The 14,137-nt window shown below is 34.6% G+C and overlaps 1 protein-coding gene across 11 annotated transcripts in view; it reads right to left on the bottom strand.

The window, feature by feature from the left end:
- BIRC6 (baculoviral IAP repeat containing 6) overlaps nucleotides 1-14,137 on the bottom strand; it is a 227,097-nt gene that overhangs the window by 95,756 nt on the left and 117,204 nt on the right. For all 11 annotated transcript variants that reach the window (XR_013441642.1, XM_078056159.1, XM_078056150.1 and 8 more), the window contains 6 exons: nucleotides 12,611-12,727; nucleotides 9,340-9,494; nucleotides 8,709-8,835; nucleotides 6,434-6,544; nucleotides 4,720-4,853; nucleotides 2,154-2,281 (listed from right to left, as the gene is read on the bottom strand). Coding sequence is in view for 10 of the 11 variants with exons in the window: in XM_078056159.1 (XP_077912285.1) it covers nucleotides 2,154-2,281; nucleotides 4,720-4,853; nucleotides 6,434-6,544; nucleotides 8,709-8,835; nucleotides 9,340-9,494; nucleotides 12,611-12,727 (772 nt within the window). In the remaining variant the exon portion in view is untranslated. The remainder of the gene's footprint in view (nucleotides 1-2,153; nucleotides 2,282-4,719; nucleotides 4,854-6,433; nucleotides 6,545-8,708; nucleotides 8,836-9,339; nucleotides 9,495-12,610; nucleotides 12,728-14,137) is intronic.

Below are 14,137 nucleotides of genomic sequence, written 5' to 3'. Positions count from 1 at the left end.
AAGTATAAAAAGGATAATACCTCATGATCAATGAGTATATCCTGAAATACATATTGATCAACACTTTAAAAAAAAAATCAATGTAATTCGCCGTATTTATAGATTACTCAAGAAACAACATTATCATTTCAAAAGATACAGAGAAAGCACTTCACAAAATCCAAGAGTAATACATGATTTTTTAAAGACTTAGCAAATTAAGAACACAAAAAAACCTCCTGAACTTGGTGTCAGTCATCTACAAAAGAAGGTACAGCTAATAACATTTCTACTTCTGAAAGACCTTTACTTTTCTAAGAGTGAGAAAAAAACAAAGAGGGCAAATTGAACCACTTCAATCAATCATATGGGAGGTACTAACCAGGGCATTAGGAGAGGAGGCAGGGTAGGGTGTAGGGCTAAGACACACACATTGGAAAGGAAGAAATAAGACTGTTTTCATTCACTGGCCATATGACTGTATACAAAGAAAAATCCAAAGAGGCTATATAATTTTTCCTAAGTTGATCTGTAGATCGATGCATTCCCAATCAAAATCCAGCAAGGTTTTATTTTGTTTTATTTCGGGCAGTGCAGATAAGAATCAATAAATGTACTCTCAAATTTATGTGGAAAAGCAAAGGAAATAGAATAGCCAAAACAATTCTGAAGAAAGAACAAAGTTGGAAAATCTGCACTACCAGATTTCAAGAAACTTATGGAGGTACCAAGGCAATATGGTGTTGGAAAAGTATAGACACAAACATCAATTCTACAGAAGTGAGTCTAGAAACTGCAAAACCAATATGGTCAACTGATTTTTAAAATGCATACAAAGATAATTCAATGAAAAGCAGTCTTTACAATAAATGGCATAGGAACAACTGGACATCCACAGGCAAAAAAATAAACTTTGACCCAAATGCAACATAAATGTAAAAACTAAAACTATAAAATTTCTAGAAGACAACACAGCAGATCATTTGTATGACCTTGGATTAGGCAAAGGTTTTTTTTTTTTTATAGCACAAATATAATATATAAAGGAAAAACTTAACAAATAAGACTTCATCAAAATAAAAAACTTGTTTTTTGAAGGATATTGTTAAAATACAATCCACAGATAGAAAGTATCTGCAAAACACTTACTTGATAAAACTGAATGCCCTCTTTATAATAAGACTGGGTATTTCTTTTCAGTCACAAAATTAATTTACCTAAAAGCTCCTGGCTAATTTATCTGGATACCAGAGACTTTCTTAAAAACATAGAAAACATGGGGCTCCTGGATGGCTCAGTCAATTTTGGCTCAGGTCATGGTCTCGGGGAAGTGAGATGGAGCACCGTGTTGGGCTCTGCGCTGGGCATGAAGCCTACTTGGGATTCTCTCTCCCCCTCTGCCCCTCCCACCTGCCCCACCCCCAATGTGCTCTTGCTCTTGCTCTCTCTCTAAAAAAAAAAAAGTTTTCATCAGAAAGTAATGTCGATTTTATGAAATGTCTTATAGTATGAGATGATTAATTAATATGATATGTATTATGATTTTTAACCACTCATGGTCACAATTCATTCTTTTAATATACTGCCTGATTTTGTTAATAAATTTATTTAGGTTTTCTCTATGGGATTGGTATGTAATTTTCTTTTTTTTTTTTAAGATTTTGTTCATTTATGAGAGAGTAGGGGTGGGGGGAGAAGGAGACTCCCCACTAAGCAGGGAGCCCAACGCAGGGCTGGATCATGACCTGAACCTAAGGCAGACACTTAACCGACTGAGCCACCCAGGCGCCCCTGTAATTTTCTTTTTTAAGCTATTTTTTTCAGTTTTCTTACATATAGGTTTCAAGTAAAATCCTTGGTAGCTTTAATACTCTCTCTGTATTCTACAACAATTTAAACAGCTTCAAGTAAATTTCACTAATCTATGAAAACACTAAAAGCAAGCAGAGATTTGATGTACTGTATATCTTTCATAGAGTTTAGGAATCTGAGAGAGCCATAATAAAATGGAATGAAAACAGTCAGGAGAGAAATGGATAAACCCTTCCCCCTTAATCCCTACTATACTGCTTATCTGTTCCCAGATAAACCCCTAACAAATGGTAAGTGAGAGTTTATCTGAAGGATCACATATTACTTCTATATCAGGAATATATGTATACATTGAAATTTACCTTTCTGTAGAAAGTATATGAATTAGCTTGAGCAAAAATTCACTGAATATCTGAGGACATGTTGAAGAAAGATGCACTTGTAATCGGGTAAGAAATTCTTGCATAGCTTGTGTAGCGGTTGGACCAACCTGAAGAGAATCGAAAACTTTTTACTGATAATTTTTAAATGAATAATTCTATAAATGTTATCAAGTGTTAAATCAAGCACTATACTCTTTTAACTTTTCATATGAAGAACGAAAATATTAACATTAATATTTTCTGATAGCAGGAAACCAACTGATTTTTTTAGGTCTTAACATATTTAAACTGAAAACCACAAATTCTAGTGTCACAATTTTATCATTATGGTTTAGAACTTATAGTAGGTTTATATAACTCAAAACAGAAAAAAATCACCTGAATTACACAAGAAATGCCTTCATAATGCTGTCAAAAGTACAAGGAACTTTTGCACTGATTTTCACAAACAACCTTACTACCCATTTCAAAACAGAAGCACTCAAAGAGGTTAAGTGATCCACAAATGGTCATGCTTCTAACGACTAGCAGAGCAAATACTACCGTGAATGAAAAAAAACACAAAACCACAAAGAAAAAACTCTAAAGGTAAAAACAAACGGGGTGGGAGGGATGGGGTGGCTGGGTGATAGACACTGGGGAGGGTATGTGCTATGGTGAGCGCTGTGAATTGTGCAAGACTGTTGAATCACAGATCTGTACCTCTGAAACAAATAATACAATCTATGTTTAAAAAAAAAAGATAGCAAGAGGGGAAGAATGAAGGGGGGTGGAAATTGGAGGGGGAGACGAACCATGAGAGACTATGGACTCTGAGAAACAAACTGAGGGTTCTAGAGGGGAGGGGGGTGGGAGGATGGGTTGGCCTGGTGATGGGTATTAAGGGGGGCGCGTTCTGCATGGAGCACTGGGTGTTATGCACAAACAATGAATCATGGAACACTACATCAAAAACTGATGATGTAATGTATGGTGATTAACATAATAAAAAATTAAAAAAAAAAAAAAAACAACAAAAACACAAACCTGTGCCAATTCATAAAAGACTGCTTTCCCAAACTTCTGTCTCATCAATGAAAGAAATGGTGAGAACCACACTATGTAACCTCAGGTATGTTTTGGAATATTTTGTAACACTTCTCCATGTGATTTTATCCTATCCCAATTTGCTATGATCATAAAACCCAGGTAGAGTTATGGTAAAATAAAATGTAATTCTTCAAACTGTTTTAAAGCTAGATAAACTTAATTTCTAATACTGAGCACATAAATCATAGCATTCTTAACCAAACTTCCTATATACAACTAAGATATCAGAGGAAAGTCTGATCTTCAATAACTTATTCTGCCTTTAAAAAAACAAAAGCGGGAAGAAAAAAACTCTATTTTATACAATAGCATGCTCTCCAACACCTAGTTCTACCGCTGATAAGGCGCGTAATTGTGGGCAATGCAGATAATGCATCTTCTCATATGTAAAATAATGAAGTTATTAGAATCAATGATCCCAGGAACCTTCACATTCCAAATTCATAAATCTCTATGTACAATGATCCCTTGATAATATGCCTCTGCTCCCACCAACACTCTGGCCCCATCTAACTACAATAGTTTCTTCTCTTATTTTCATCCTTGTCTCATTTGTTTTATTGTGATCTGCAAAATGAAAGTACATGCAATATGAGAGTAATGACTAAACATATCCAACAGAATTTAAGCTGCAAGAAGTCAGAGACTTGGTCTTGGTAATTACTTATATCCCCAGCACCTAGAACAATACCTGGACCTAGCACACAGAAGCATCTTAAAAACCTACTGAATAAATGAAACATTAGAAAGGATGGTACTATTACAGACTAGACAGCTAAATGAGAATCTGTCTAATGGCAAATCCAGAGAAGAATTTAAGATGGTAAGTTTAAAAAGACGGTAATGTTGCATAACCTGCACTGAAAAGACGCTATGAACACTAAATATATATTTTATATAAAAAGAAATAAAATGAAGTAGAAATATTTTAAAAAGCAGTACAATGTAACAAGAAATTAATTGACATAAAGGGGGTTTATAGTAAGACTAAAAAATGTTTGTAAGCTCCGAGCAGTACTTGTTATTTTTTGTTCAACAATATATTTAATATTATAAAATGATTAAGTTAGGTTAATTATCAATCTTGACAGTAGGTCATTAAAATGGTACATTATTTTTAAAAATGTTTTTAATTCCAAAATTTCTGAAATGCTTCCCTTTCAGGTATTTTTTCAGAATGTTTCTTAAATTATCCAAAATTAATGTCAAAAATACATACCTGCATAAAAATCTAGTAAAAATTCAAGAGAAAATTTACTACCTACTATGCTTCAGTTTCAGTATAGCTATTATTACATATTACTCAAAACATTTTATATTATATGGATATATAAAATAGTATCATTTAATACCTTAGCAATAAAAATTTTACATATTAGGTGCATTAAGTTTTTCTTTACAGAAGTATTTATTTGAATAGTCTGGGCCTATCACTAGTTTCCAAACGTCATCCTACCTGTGGACTGTGTTGATTTGTTCCATGTGGACTGGTGCCAGAAAGAAATTTCACTAAGACATGAATCAGGTTTGGATCTGAAACCAGCAGATGAGCAGTACTCTCCTGAGTTGCAATGGCACTGCTTGAACCCGCTGTAAAACATTTAAAAACAAAAATGCTCTTAACAAATGGACCCTGAAACAACAGAAATACAGTATATAAAATATCTTTTAGTTTCAAGGAAAACTCACAAATTCCTGGGAGTTAGTGTTTTTTTTTTTCCTTAAGATCTTATTCATTTATTTCAGACAGTGAGAGAGCGAGAGAAAGCACCAGAGGGGCAAGGGGCAGAGGGAGAAGTAGACTCCCTGCTGAGCAGTGAGTGGGATGCAAGGGATCATAACCCGAGCCAAAGGTGGACACCTAACCAACTGAGCCACCCAGGCGCCCCTACTTTACTAAAAAGGTCTGAATCTCTACTGTATTGACTAAGTTGGACTCGTTCTCTATTTTCATCTACCTTCCCTCTCTTCTAATCTATAAAAAATAGACTATAAAAAATATCTAGTTTAATGTGCATCTTATTTAGTATATAGTCAAGTGGAAAAGAAATAATTAAATGCTTACTGACCTTTTGGTGAGCCTATTCTTGGTAATTACTTCCGTCTTTCAGAAATAGGGATCTACTTTTTGGGTAAATCTTAACCCTGCTTTCTAAGATAAATCTAGGCAAAAACTATTCACTTTTGCATGTCAGTGGTATAATGGTTGTACACTGTTAAATGATACACAGTTAACACATCAGTTTTCTGAACTGAATAAACTATCCTTGGTGTTAAATCTATCTTCAATATGAGAGAGTGATGTTTTCGATCCCATATTTGGAAAACATTCCAAATGAAAAAAATAGTACTTTAATGCTAAACAATGATTTAAACTGACATTTTATCAATGTGACAGAGCTTTCTATCTAATGAAATTAATCTCAAACAGAATAGGGATGAAATTTACCCACCTCTTACCATGACCTATAGACAGAATGAAGATTTCAATTCATAAATGGCTAGGCCTTATTGTCTGCTATGAACTTTCATCCCTACCTCACAACACTCTCAAGAATGCCATTAAAACCCAGACCTAAATGTGAAAAATAAAATCAATACACACTACAGAAGATAATGTAGGATTATCTTCATGACTTCAGGATACATAAAGTCATAGAAAGCACTAAAAGTTCCTTTCTAAAAAGGTGCAGAAATTATTTTACTATCCTAATTATAGTAAGAAAAGGGGGTGGAGTAATAAAGTAGAAAACCTATTATCACAATCTGAGAAAAAGCAATTATATTCTATGAATACAGCTTTTAGATGTGGTAAACTAATCATACATATTTATGAATATAATAAATCATTTTTTGAGTGCAAAGTTACTTTAAAAATAACACAAAACAGTAAACATTTGATTTTGTACTCAAAAAGCAATCAGTTTTAGTAAAACTATGATTTGAACTCATGATGGTAGATGAGAGTATACTATCAAAGTAAGGAGGCACAAAGCCTAAGATATATAAGAACAAATTCAGAAGAGATATAGTCAAATAAGGAACACAATCTTTTCACAACTATATCACTTCTTGGAAAAATCTTAAGAATCTGATAGAAGGAATAAAGAAGTATAGGTCAGAGATTTAAAGGAATAGTTCGACGTAAAGGAATAAATGTTTGCACTTACGATTAAGCTGCATATTTGTCATGAGTGTTAGACTATGCAGCACAAGGCACCACGTCCGGAGCAACGTGCTGGGATACCAAGCTAACACGGTGAGAAAGCTGGTTATCGATGCTATACAGAAAAGAGAAAGGGGGAAAGCTTTTAATTAAGGAAAACCAAATGTTCATTAAGAATTAAAAATGAAACAAATTAAAAAATATGATACTATTTCTTTCAATTCACTACCTAGTGTCCTCAAAGCATAGAAATGAAAAGAGTTCCCCATTAAATATCACTAAAAATTAAGAGTTAATAATATCTTATGGCTAAGTTTAAAGCTCAGCCTGCAACACATAAAATGTTATCATTATAAATGTGTTGTCTTTTTCAAACTACAGGCACTTCTATTGCAATATCGTTTTACTAAAAATCTTCACATTCTGCAAGACCAAAACCTGAAAGTAATAGCGGATACTAGAAAAACAGGGATGGGGTAAGATCACTGAAAACCAATGCAACTTCACAACAAAAGCACAAACTAGAATAATTAGGTCACTTGCAAGGCCCAAATTGAAAGCGCTTATGATAGCTGGAGAAGCCAAAGAAGTTACTCAAAAACGCACGAACATAATACAGTGCCCAGACTGTGCTCTTAAAACACCCTTTAAAAAGGCTAATTCCAGATTTCAGGCTAAAATACACATAGACTGGAATATTTATCACACTAAAAGCTAACAAAAGTGTAGTATGTATATAAAAACAACAACAACTAAGAAAGGAGCACCTCATTGACCACAAATAGCAAAATTTCAACATCAGTAAGCACAACAATTGTAACTGAAACAAAAAAAATGGAAAAACCATAAACTTATACAGATATTTATTAAAGAAACTAACTGATCATGCACGTAGACTGCTTGTGAACCAATTCAATTTAAAAACTAAAAAAAGAAAAAGAAAAAAACAGTTCTGGCATTTTCCCTGCCTCTATTATACAAACTACCAACAGAGGGTGACATTAGCCTATGAAAGGAATTTTCTCTTTATCAAAGTGTTTCAACTAAAATAAAGAAGAAGTGATAGAATTCGACTATCCTCATTTTGAAACCTCTAATGAATTATTAATGGCACTAAGCATCACTGTCATTACTTAACAATGTAAAAAGAGAGGCAACCTAGGAAATTGCCTTTTAAAAAAAATGAGATTAAGCTCCAGGTCTAACTACCACTTTATAGGAAATTGAGAGGACACCATGGAGATACAATCACTAAAAATCAGGACCCTGGAAATCCTGAAAGACAAAAGACCAAACTTCTTTGATAAATGACTTTGTTAAGGGGATAAAAAAGACATGGAGTGAACCTATACAGATTAAGAGGGATTAAAGAAACATAATTAAAATATGCAGATCTTATATGGATTCTATTTCAAATTTTAAAAATTTTATAACAGTTGGGACAACTGGAAATCTGAACATTAATATCTGATAATAATGAAGTTATTTACTTTTTTACTCATTAACTCGTTTATGTGTAACATTTTCACAATAACAAAGTTGAAAATAACAATGGGAGCACAATTTATAATAATTATTAGTGCAGTGGAAGAGATGAAAACCTATTAATTAAAGCCAGACTGGCTCCTGCCAAGACAACACAGATTTAAGTGGGACCATGAGCCAGTGGGGCTGTCACTAAGGCTTAAAGACAAGCCTACGAGAGCCAGGCAAGACACAGAATGCACCCCTGTGAAGGAGAAATCAGCAGAAATAGATGATCATTTACACTTTTCTTAAAATATAATGAAAACAGATTCCTGCAGCCAGAGCTAAAGGCTAATTGTATTTCTGTAGAAGGGTATTATATTACTCCCATTATTTTCACACTCTTGCATTTGTCAAAAGCAAAAACAAAAAACCCCAAAAGCTAACTAATACAACTTCCACAGGAAATGGGATATCATTCTCCAAGTTATCAATTCCCTTGGTGGCTGATTCACATTTTCCCGAAACACCAGTGGCAACAGAACAGCTCACGAACAAGATGGTATTTTTTGGAAATACAAAGATTAACACTGCAACTTTTAGTTACACATGGGCAGAAGATAATACAAACCAGAGAAAAAGGGTTTTGTTCTCTTTCCTGAAAATTAGGTCAATGTATAAAAAAAGGGTTTTTTTCCCCACTAAAACATTATAAACCTAATGACAAACAAAGATTAGGTAATATTAACCTAACTGTTGCCTTTTTAGTTTATTTATGCTATGTTAATAATTTTCCTTCTAATAAATCTTACCCTGATTTAATGAAATTACAGGTATTCGATTAGCATTATATAAAAAAATGTCTGCTCCATTTTCTTTGTTTCCAGAAGAACTAGAATTCAGGCTCAATGTGAGCCACAGCTGGAGAAGTGATTCCAACTGAAAAAGAATGAAAATTGACAGGGAAAACAAACAAACAAAAAAAGTACCTATTATATAATGAAATATATTTAAACAAAAATCTTACAAACGAATCCCTTTGAGTAATGAATTTTTCTATTAAATATTTCTTCTGGTTACTTCAATTCAGTTGGCAAGCAAACACATCTTAAAATTCTTGATGAAACAAAATTTAAACTGAATTAAAATTTATAATTTACCTAATAATAATTTTCTAAATTAAAATAGGTGATTCAAGTCTTTAAACACAGGTGTATGTAAAACATAAAATTGGAACTACAGTAATAAATCTTAAAAATCATAAAAATTATAAATAACCTATCACTGAGGATCTGTGGTTATCAAAGGATCTCCAATATTTTTCCATCTGAGATAATGAATAAATCATCCCTGTCAGGTTGAGAAAGATCTCCCCAGTTATTTTCAACTTTTACTAGGCTTGCAATAACGTGTAAAAATACAACATTTCTCCTGAAGTCATACCTGAACATGATGGACTTGAAGCATGGAAAAAAGTTTGTTGAAACAAACATTTAACATTGGGACAGATGATAACTGTATAATAAGCTGGCTGGATTGGTTCGCTGCTTGTAAACCCCCTAGAAGTGAATCATCTGTTCCAGTGGGAGACTGTGATACTGAAAATTAAACACAATTATGATTTTATCACAAAGTATCAGGAGAAATGTTCACTAGCTATTAGCATGTACAGGTTAAGTGAAGATCTTAAAAAAAACTTTCTTTTAATTGCATTCCTAAGAATGGTTGATCATTATATTATTTGGAAATTTGTTTTTATATTACCTGAAAGTCAAAAAGACAATCACCAAAGACAGAAGCTCCCCAATTCACAGCATTTGTCCATCAAAGGAACAAAACCTTACTCTCTAATTTTTATTTTCTATTTTTTCATAATTAATAAATGAGGAAAAGGAAGAAAAAGAAGAATCTTGACTATTTAAGAAAGTAGTTTTAGAATAATTTAGACTCAAGTCCACTGATTCTTAACCTTAATTATACATTAAAATTATCTGGGAAGCATTAAAAAATTCTGATGCCCAAGTCACACACCAAACTAATAAATGAGTATACATTAATGGGGAGCAGAGAAATACATGAGCTGAGAGGTTTCTCATATATTCAGAAAGTTATATTAAAAAGGGGACACAACAATAGCCAAACTGTGGAAAGAGCCAAGATGTCCATCAACAGATGAATGGATAAAGAAGATGTGGTATATATATACAATGGAATATTATGCAGCCATCAAAAGGAATGAGATCTTGCCATTTGCAACGACGTGGATGGAACTGGAGGGTATTATGCTGAGCGAAATAAGTCAAACAGAGAAAGACATGTATCATATGACCTCATTGATATGAGGAATTCTTAATCTCAGGAAACAAACTGAGGGTTGCTGGAGTGGGGGATGGGGTGGGAGGGATGGGGTGACTGGGTGATGGACACTGGGGAGGGTATGTGCTCTGGTAAGCGCTGTGAATTGTGCAAGACTGTTGAATCTCAGATCTGTACCTCTGAAACAAATAATGCAATATATGTTAAGAAAGAAAAAAAGAAGAAGAATGTAGCAGGAGGGGAAGAACGAAGGGGGGGAAATCAGAGGGGGAGACGAACCATGAGAGACGATGGACTCTGAAAAACAAACTGAGGGTTCTAGAGGGGAGGGGGGTGGGAGGATGGGTTAGCCTGGTGATGGGTATTGGGGAGGGCACGTTCTGCATGGAGCACTGGGTGTTATGCACAAACAATGAATCATGGAACACTATATCTAAAACTAATGATGTAATGTATGGGGATTAACATAACAATAAAAAAATTAAAATAAATAAAATAAAAAGGGGACACAGTTCTGAACAGGACAATAATCAAAAGACACAATATTAAGAGAAACAGATATAAATTACAAAATCATCTTCTAATAAATTATTTTAAACAAGAAATGTCTAACAAAGAAAAGGGCTACTTAGGTCAGTCCTGAGTTGTCTGTGGTCATGGAGAGGCTGCCCAACAAAAGAGATCCCTCCATTACATGAGAGATAAGATACAATAATACTAGTGTACCAATACCAAGATGATAGAACACTAGACCTTTTCTTTGGTTTTTCGCTTTGCTATATACTTCCTAAGGTAAGAAATAAATGAAGACCACCAAGTGAAAGAATTCAATTTGACACAAACATGTCTAAAAACCCCAATTTCTCTAATGCGTCGTGAACTCCCCTTCACAGGGGAAGAAGAACATGATGCTCTTCCTAGGTTCTAACTAGTACATCTACCCTTTTACTCACCATGCTCCAGAGAAGGTGAAGTAATTTGTAGGTCTAAGAAAAATAAAAACATCCCTATCTCCTTAGCACAGCTCCTCAATCTTTTGTCTTTGTGAGACAGGCTGCTATTTAACTTAACTGAGCAAGTGCTCACCTGATAGGAGGTGATCTACCCAAGTCTAGTATTCTACTTCATCAATGATCAAAACAATGTGTCACAGTTTCTGTATCAGGCATGCCCACTGGTTTAGATATTGAGCCACTTTATTGCTACAGAGTTGTGTAGTTACAACACACACTGTACAGCTCAGAAAGCCTAAAGTATTTACTATCTGGTCCTTTATATAAAACATTTGCCTTCCTTTGATGTAGATAATTAGGTAGTAAATCCTCTCAATTCAGCAGTTCAGTTAGGCCCATATATATCTCTTCCATCCTAGTCTTTAAGGATGGTAAAGATGTCACTGCAGGGGCGCCTGGGTGGCTCAGTCGGTTAAGCGGCTGCCTTCGGCTCAGGTCATGATCCCAGGGTCGGGGGATCGAGTCCCACATCAGGCTCCCTGCTCTGCAGGGAGCCTGCTTCTCCCTCTCCCTCTGCCTGCTTCTCTGCCTACTTGTGTTCTCTATCTCTCTGTCAAATAAATAAATAAAATCTTTAAAAAAAAAAAAAAAAAAAAAAAAGATGTCACTGCAGTAATGCCCCCTTATCTGGGGTTCTGTTCTCCATGGTTTCTGGTTTCTGTTACGAGCAGACAACCGCAGTCAGGTCAACAGTACATTAACACTCCATCACAATGCCTACATCATTTACCTCACTTCATCATGCAGGCTTTTATCATCAAACATCACCACCAGAAGGGTGATTGTGAGAAAGAGAGAAACCACATTCACACCTTAGTTACAGTATATGATTATAACTATTTTATTATTGTTGTTAATTTCTTACTGTGCCTAATTGATAAATCAAACTTTATCGTAAGTATGTATGTAAAGAAAAAACATGGTGTATGTAGGGTTCAGTACTATCTGTGGTTTCAAGCATCCAATGGGGGTCTTGAAACATCTCCCTCCCAGAAAAGGGGCGATTATTGTACGTAAAAACCCACTTTATCATAGATGTGGATATAATGCAATGAACTCCCAGGCAGCTAGCTAAGCAGACAACTCTAGGAATTTCATTAACCTCACAACACAGTAACAAAAACATCATTCAGGTCTTTGGACTGAACGTAAGCACATTACTACGTGGAGGTCTTTTGCTCCCCTTCCACTTTTCCAATTTATTAATCCTTTGTCTTATTTCTCAACCTGATACTAACTTAGAGAGGGAGAGGTGCTATATGCTTAGCCCCTCAGCCTCATACCACACATGGAATTTAAAAATCTGTCCCTGCTGAATGCAATTAAAAATTATCAAGAGATAAATCATTCACCGCAATACTCTAACAATGGTGATTTTCACTTACACGTAGGAGATGTATTTGTTAATGCTTGTAAAATGGAATCTGCTTCCAGGGTAGACATCATTTTCAACATAAGTTCGGCTTGCTGTTCAAGTCCAACTTCTAGGCGAGCATCTAGGGCTAGAAAAAGCAATTCAAAGAAAAAGAGCTATTTGATAATTATTACTCATGTCCTACTTCCTACAATAAAATGTTGACATCCAAATGCAAAATAGGGTGAAGAGTGTGTCCTCATGTAAGAACAACCTGTCAGGGAGTATCAGCCACAGCAGGTACATCTGTGCAAAGGAGGCTAGAGATGGGAGACCAGTTATATAGAGAGAGGTGGATCAAATAAATGAAGTAATGATAATGGAAGCAAATAAGTTAAGGATAATGAGAACCAGGTTCCTCACCGTCAGAGAAAAGATATGGAAATATGGAAGGGGAGAAAGTTAAAATGAAGTCTAGGTAATATTACACTGTATGTTAACTAACTGGAATATGAATAAAAATTTTTTAAAAATTAAAAAAATAAAATGAAGCCTACAGAGTTAGATGACAGCCAGATATATTGATATGAACTCAAGGCATTCTAGATAAAAAGGCAGATACAGAAATATAGATGTAAATGTGTGTTAACACACACGTTCCCTAGATCTGTCCACCAAGAGGGCACAGAAACAGCCACCAAAATACTAAGTATACCTAGCACCCAAATCTTTGTTTCTTAATCACATTCTTCCACTAAAAGGTTTTGAAAAACCCTTCCCCTTGCTGAAGTAGTTAATTCCCAGTCTGGGGAAGGAAAAGGAAATGATTAGCCTGGGGCATCTTGTTGTGCCAGAAAACAAGGAAGTGCTCAAAGAAAGAGGAGACAGATAAGCTAAGGGAGATCCATCCCACTGGTCAAATCTGGGACAGTTTGAACATAAAAACAAAAAATGAAAACTCTGTGAATGTACTTAATGCCACAGAACTGTATACTTAAAAATGGTTAAAATGGTAAATTTTATGTTATTTATATTTTGCCTTAATAAAAACTAAGCAACAAATAAATAATAACAAATTATGACCCACTGAATAAAAAAGGAAACCATGGGTCTACTTAAAAAAAAATTCAATGAATAGACTAATTTTTTTTTTAAAGAATAATTTCCAAGTACCATTCTCCCACACCCACAAAAATTTTTTACTGAGGGGAAAAGAATAACTTTACAATGGAGAAGACTGGCACAGATCTCCTTAAATCAAGTAATTAAACTTCAAATCTCTGGTCATGGAACAAATTTAAATCATAAACCAACTAAAAGAACGCAGTAAGAAAACCTGAGCATTACACAACAGATACTTCTGGCAACGATGCATGACCACAATCTAATCATGAGGAAATAGCATACAAACACAAATTTTGAGGGGCATTTTACAGAATAACTGGCCTGTAATCTTCAAAAGCATTAAGGCCATGAAAACGAACTCTGAAGAACTGCAGCAGGCTGAATGAGACTGAAGTGCTATGACAACTAAATGCAAGGCGTCATTTTGCTTTGA

Source organism: Halichoerus grypus, chromosome 10 (assembly GCF_964656455.1).
Source record: "Halichoerus grypus chromosome 10, mHalGry1.hap1.1, whole genome shotgun sequence".
NCBI lineage: Eukaryota > Metazoa > Chordata > Mammalia > Carnivora > Phocidae > Halichoerus > Halichoerus grypus.
Note: the sequence above shows the minus strand (reverse complement) of the source record. Positions and strands in the feature narration are given on the sequence as shown.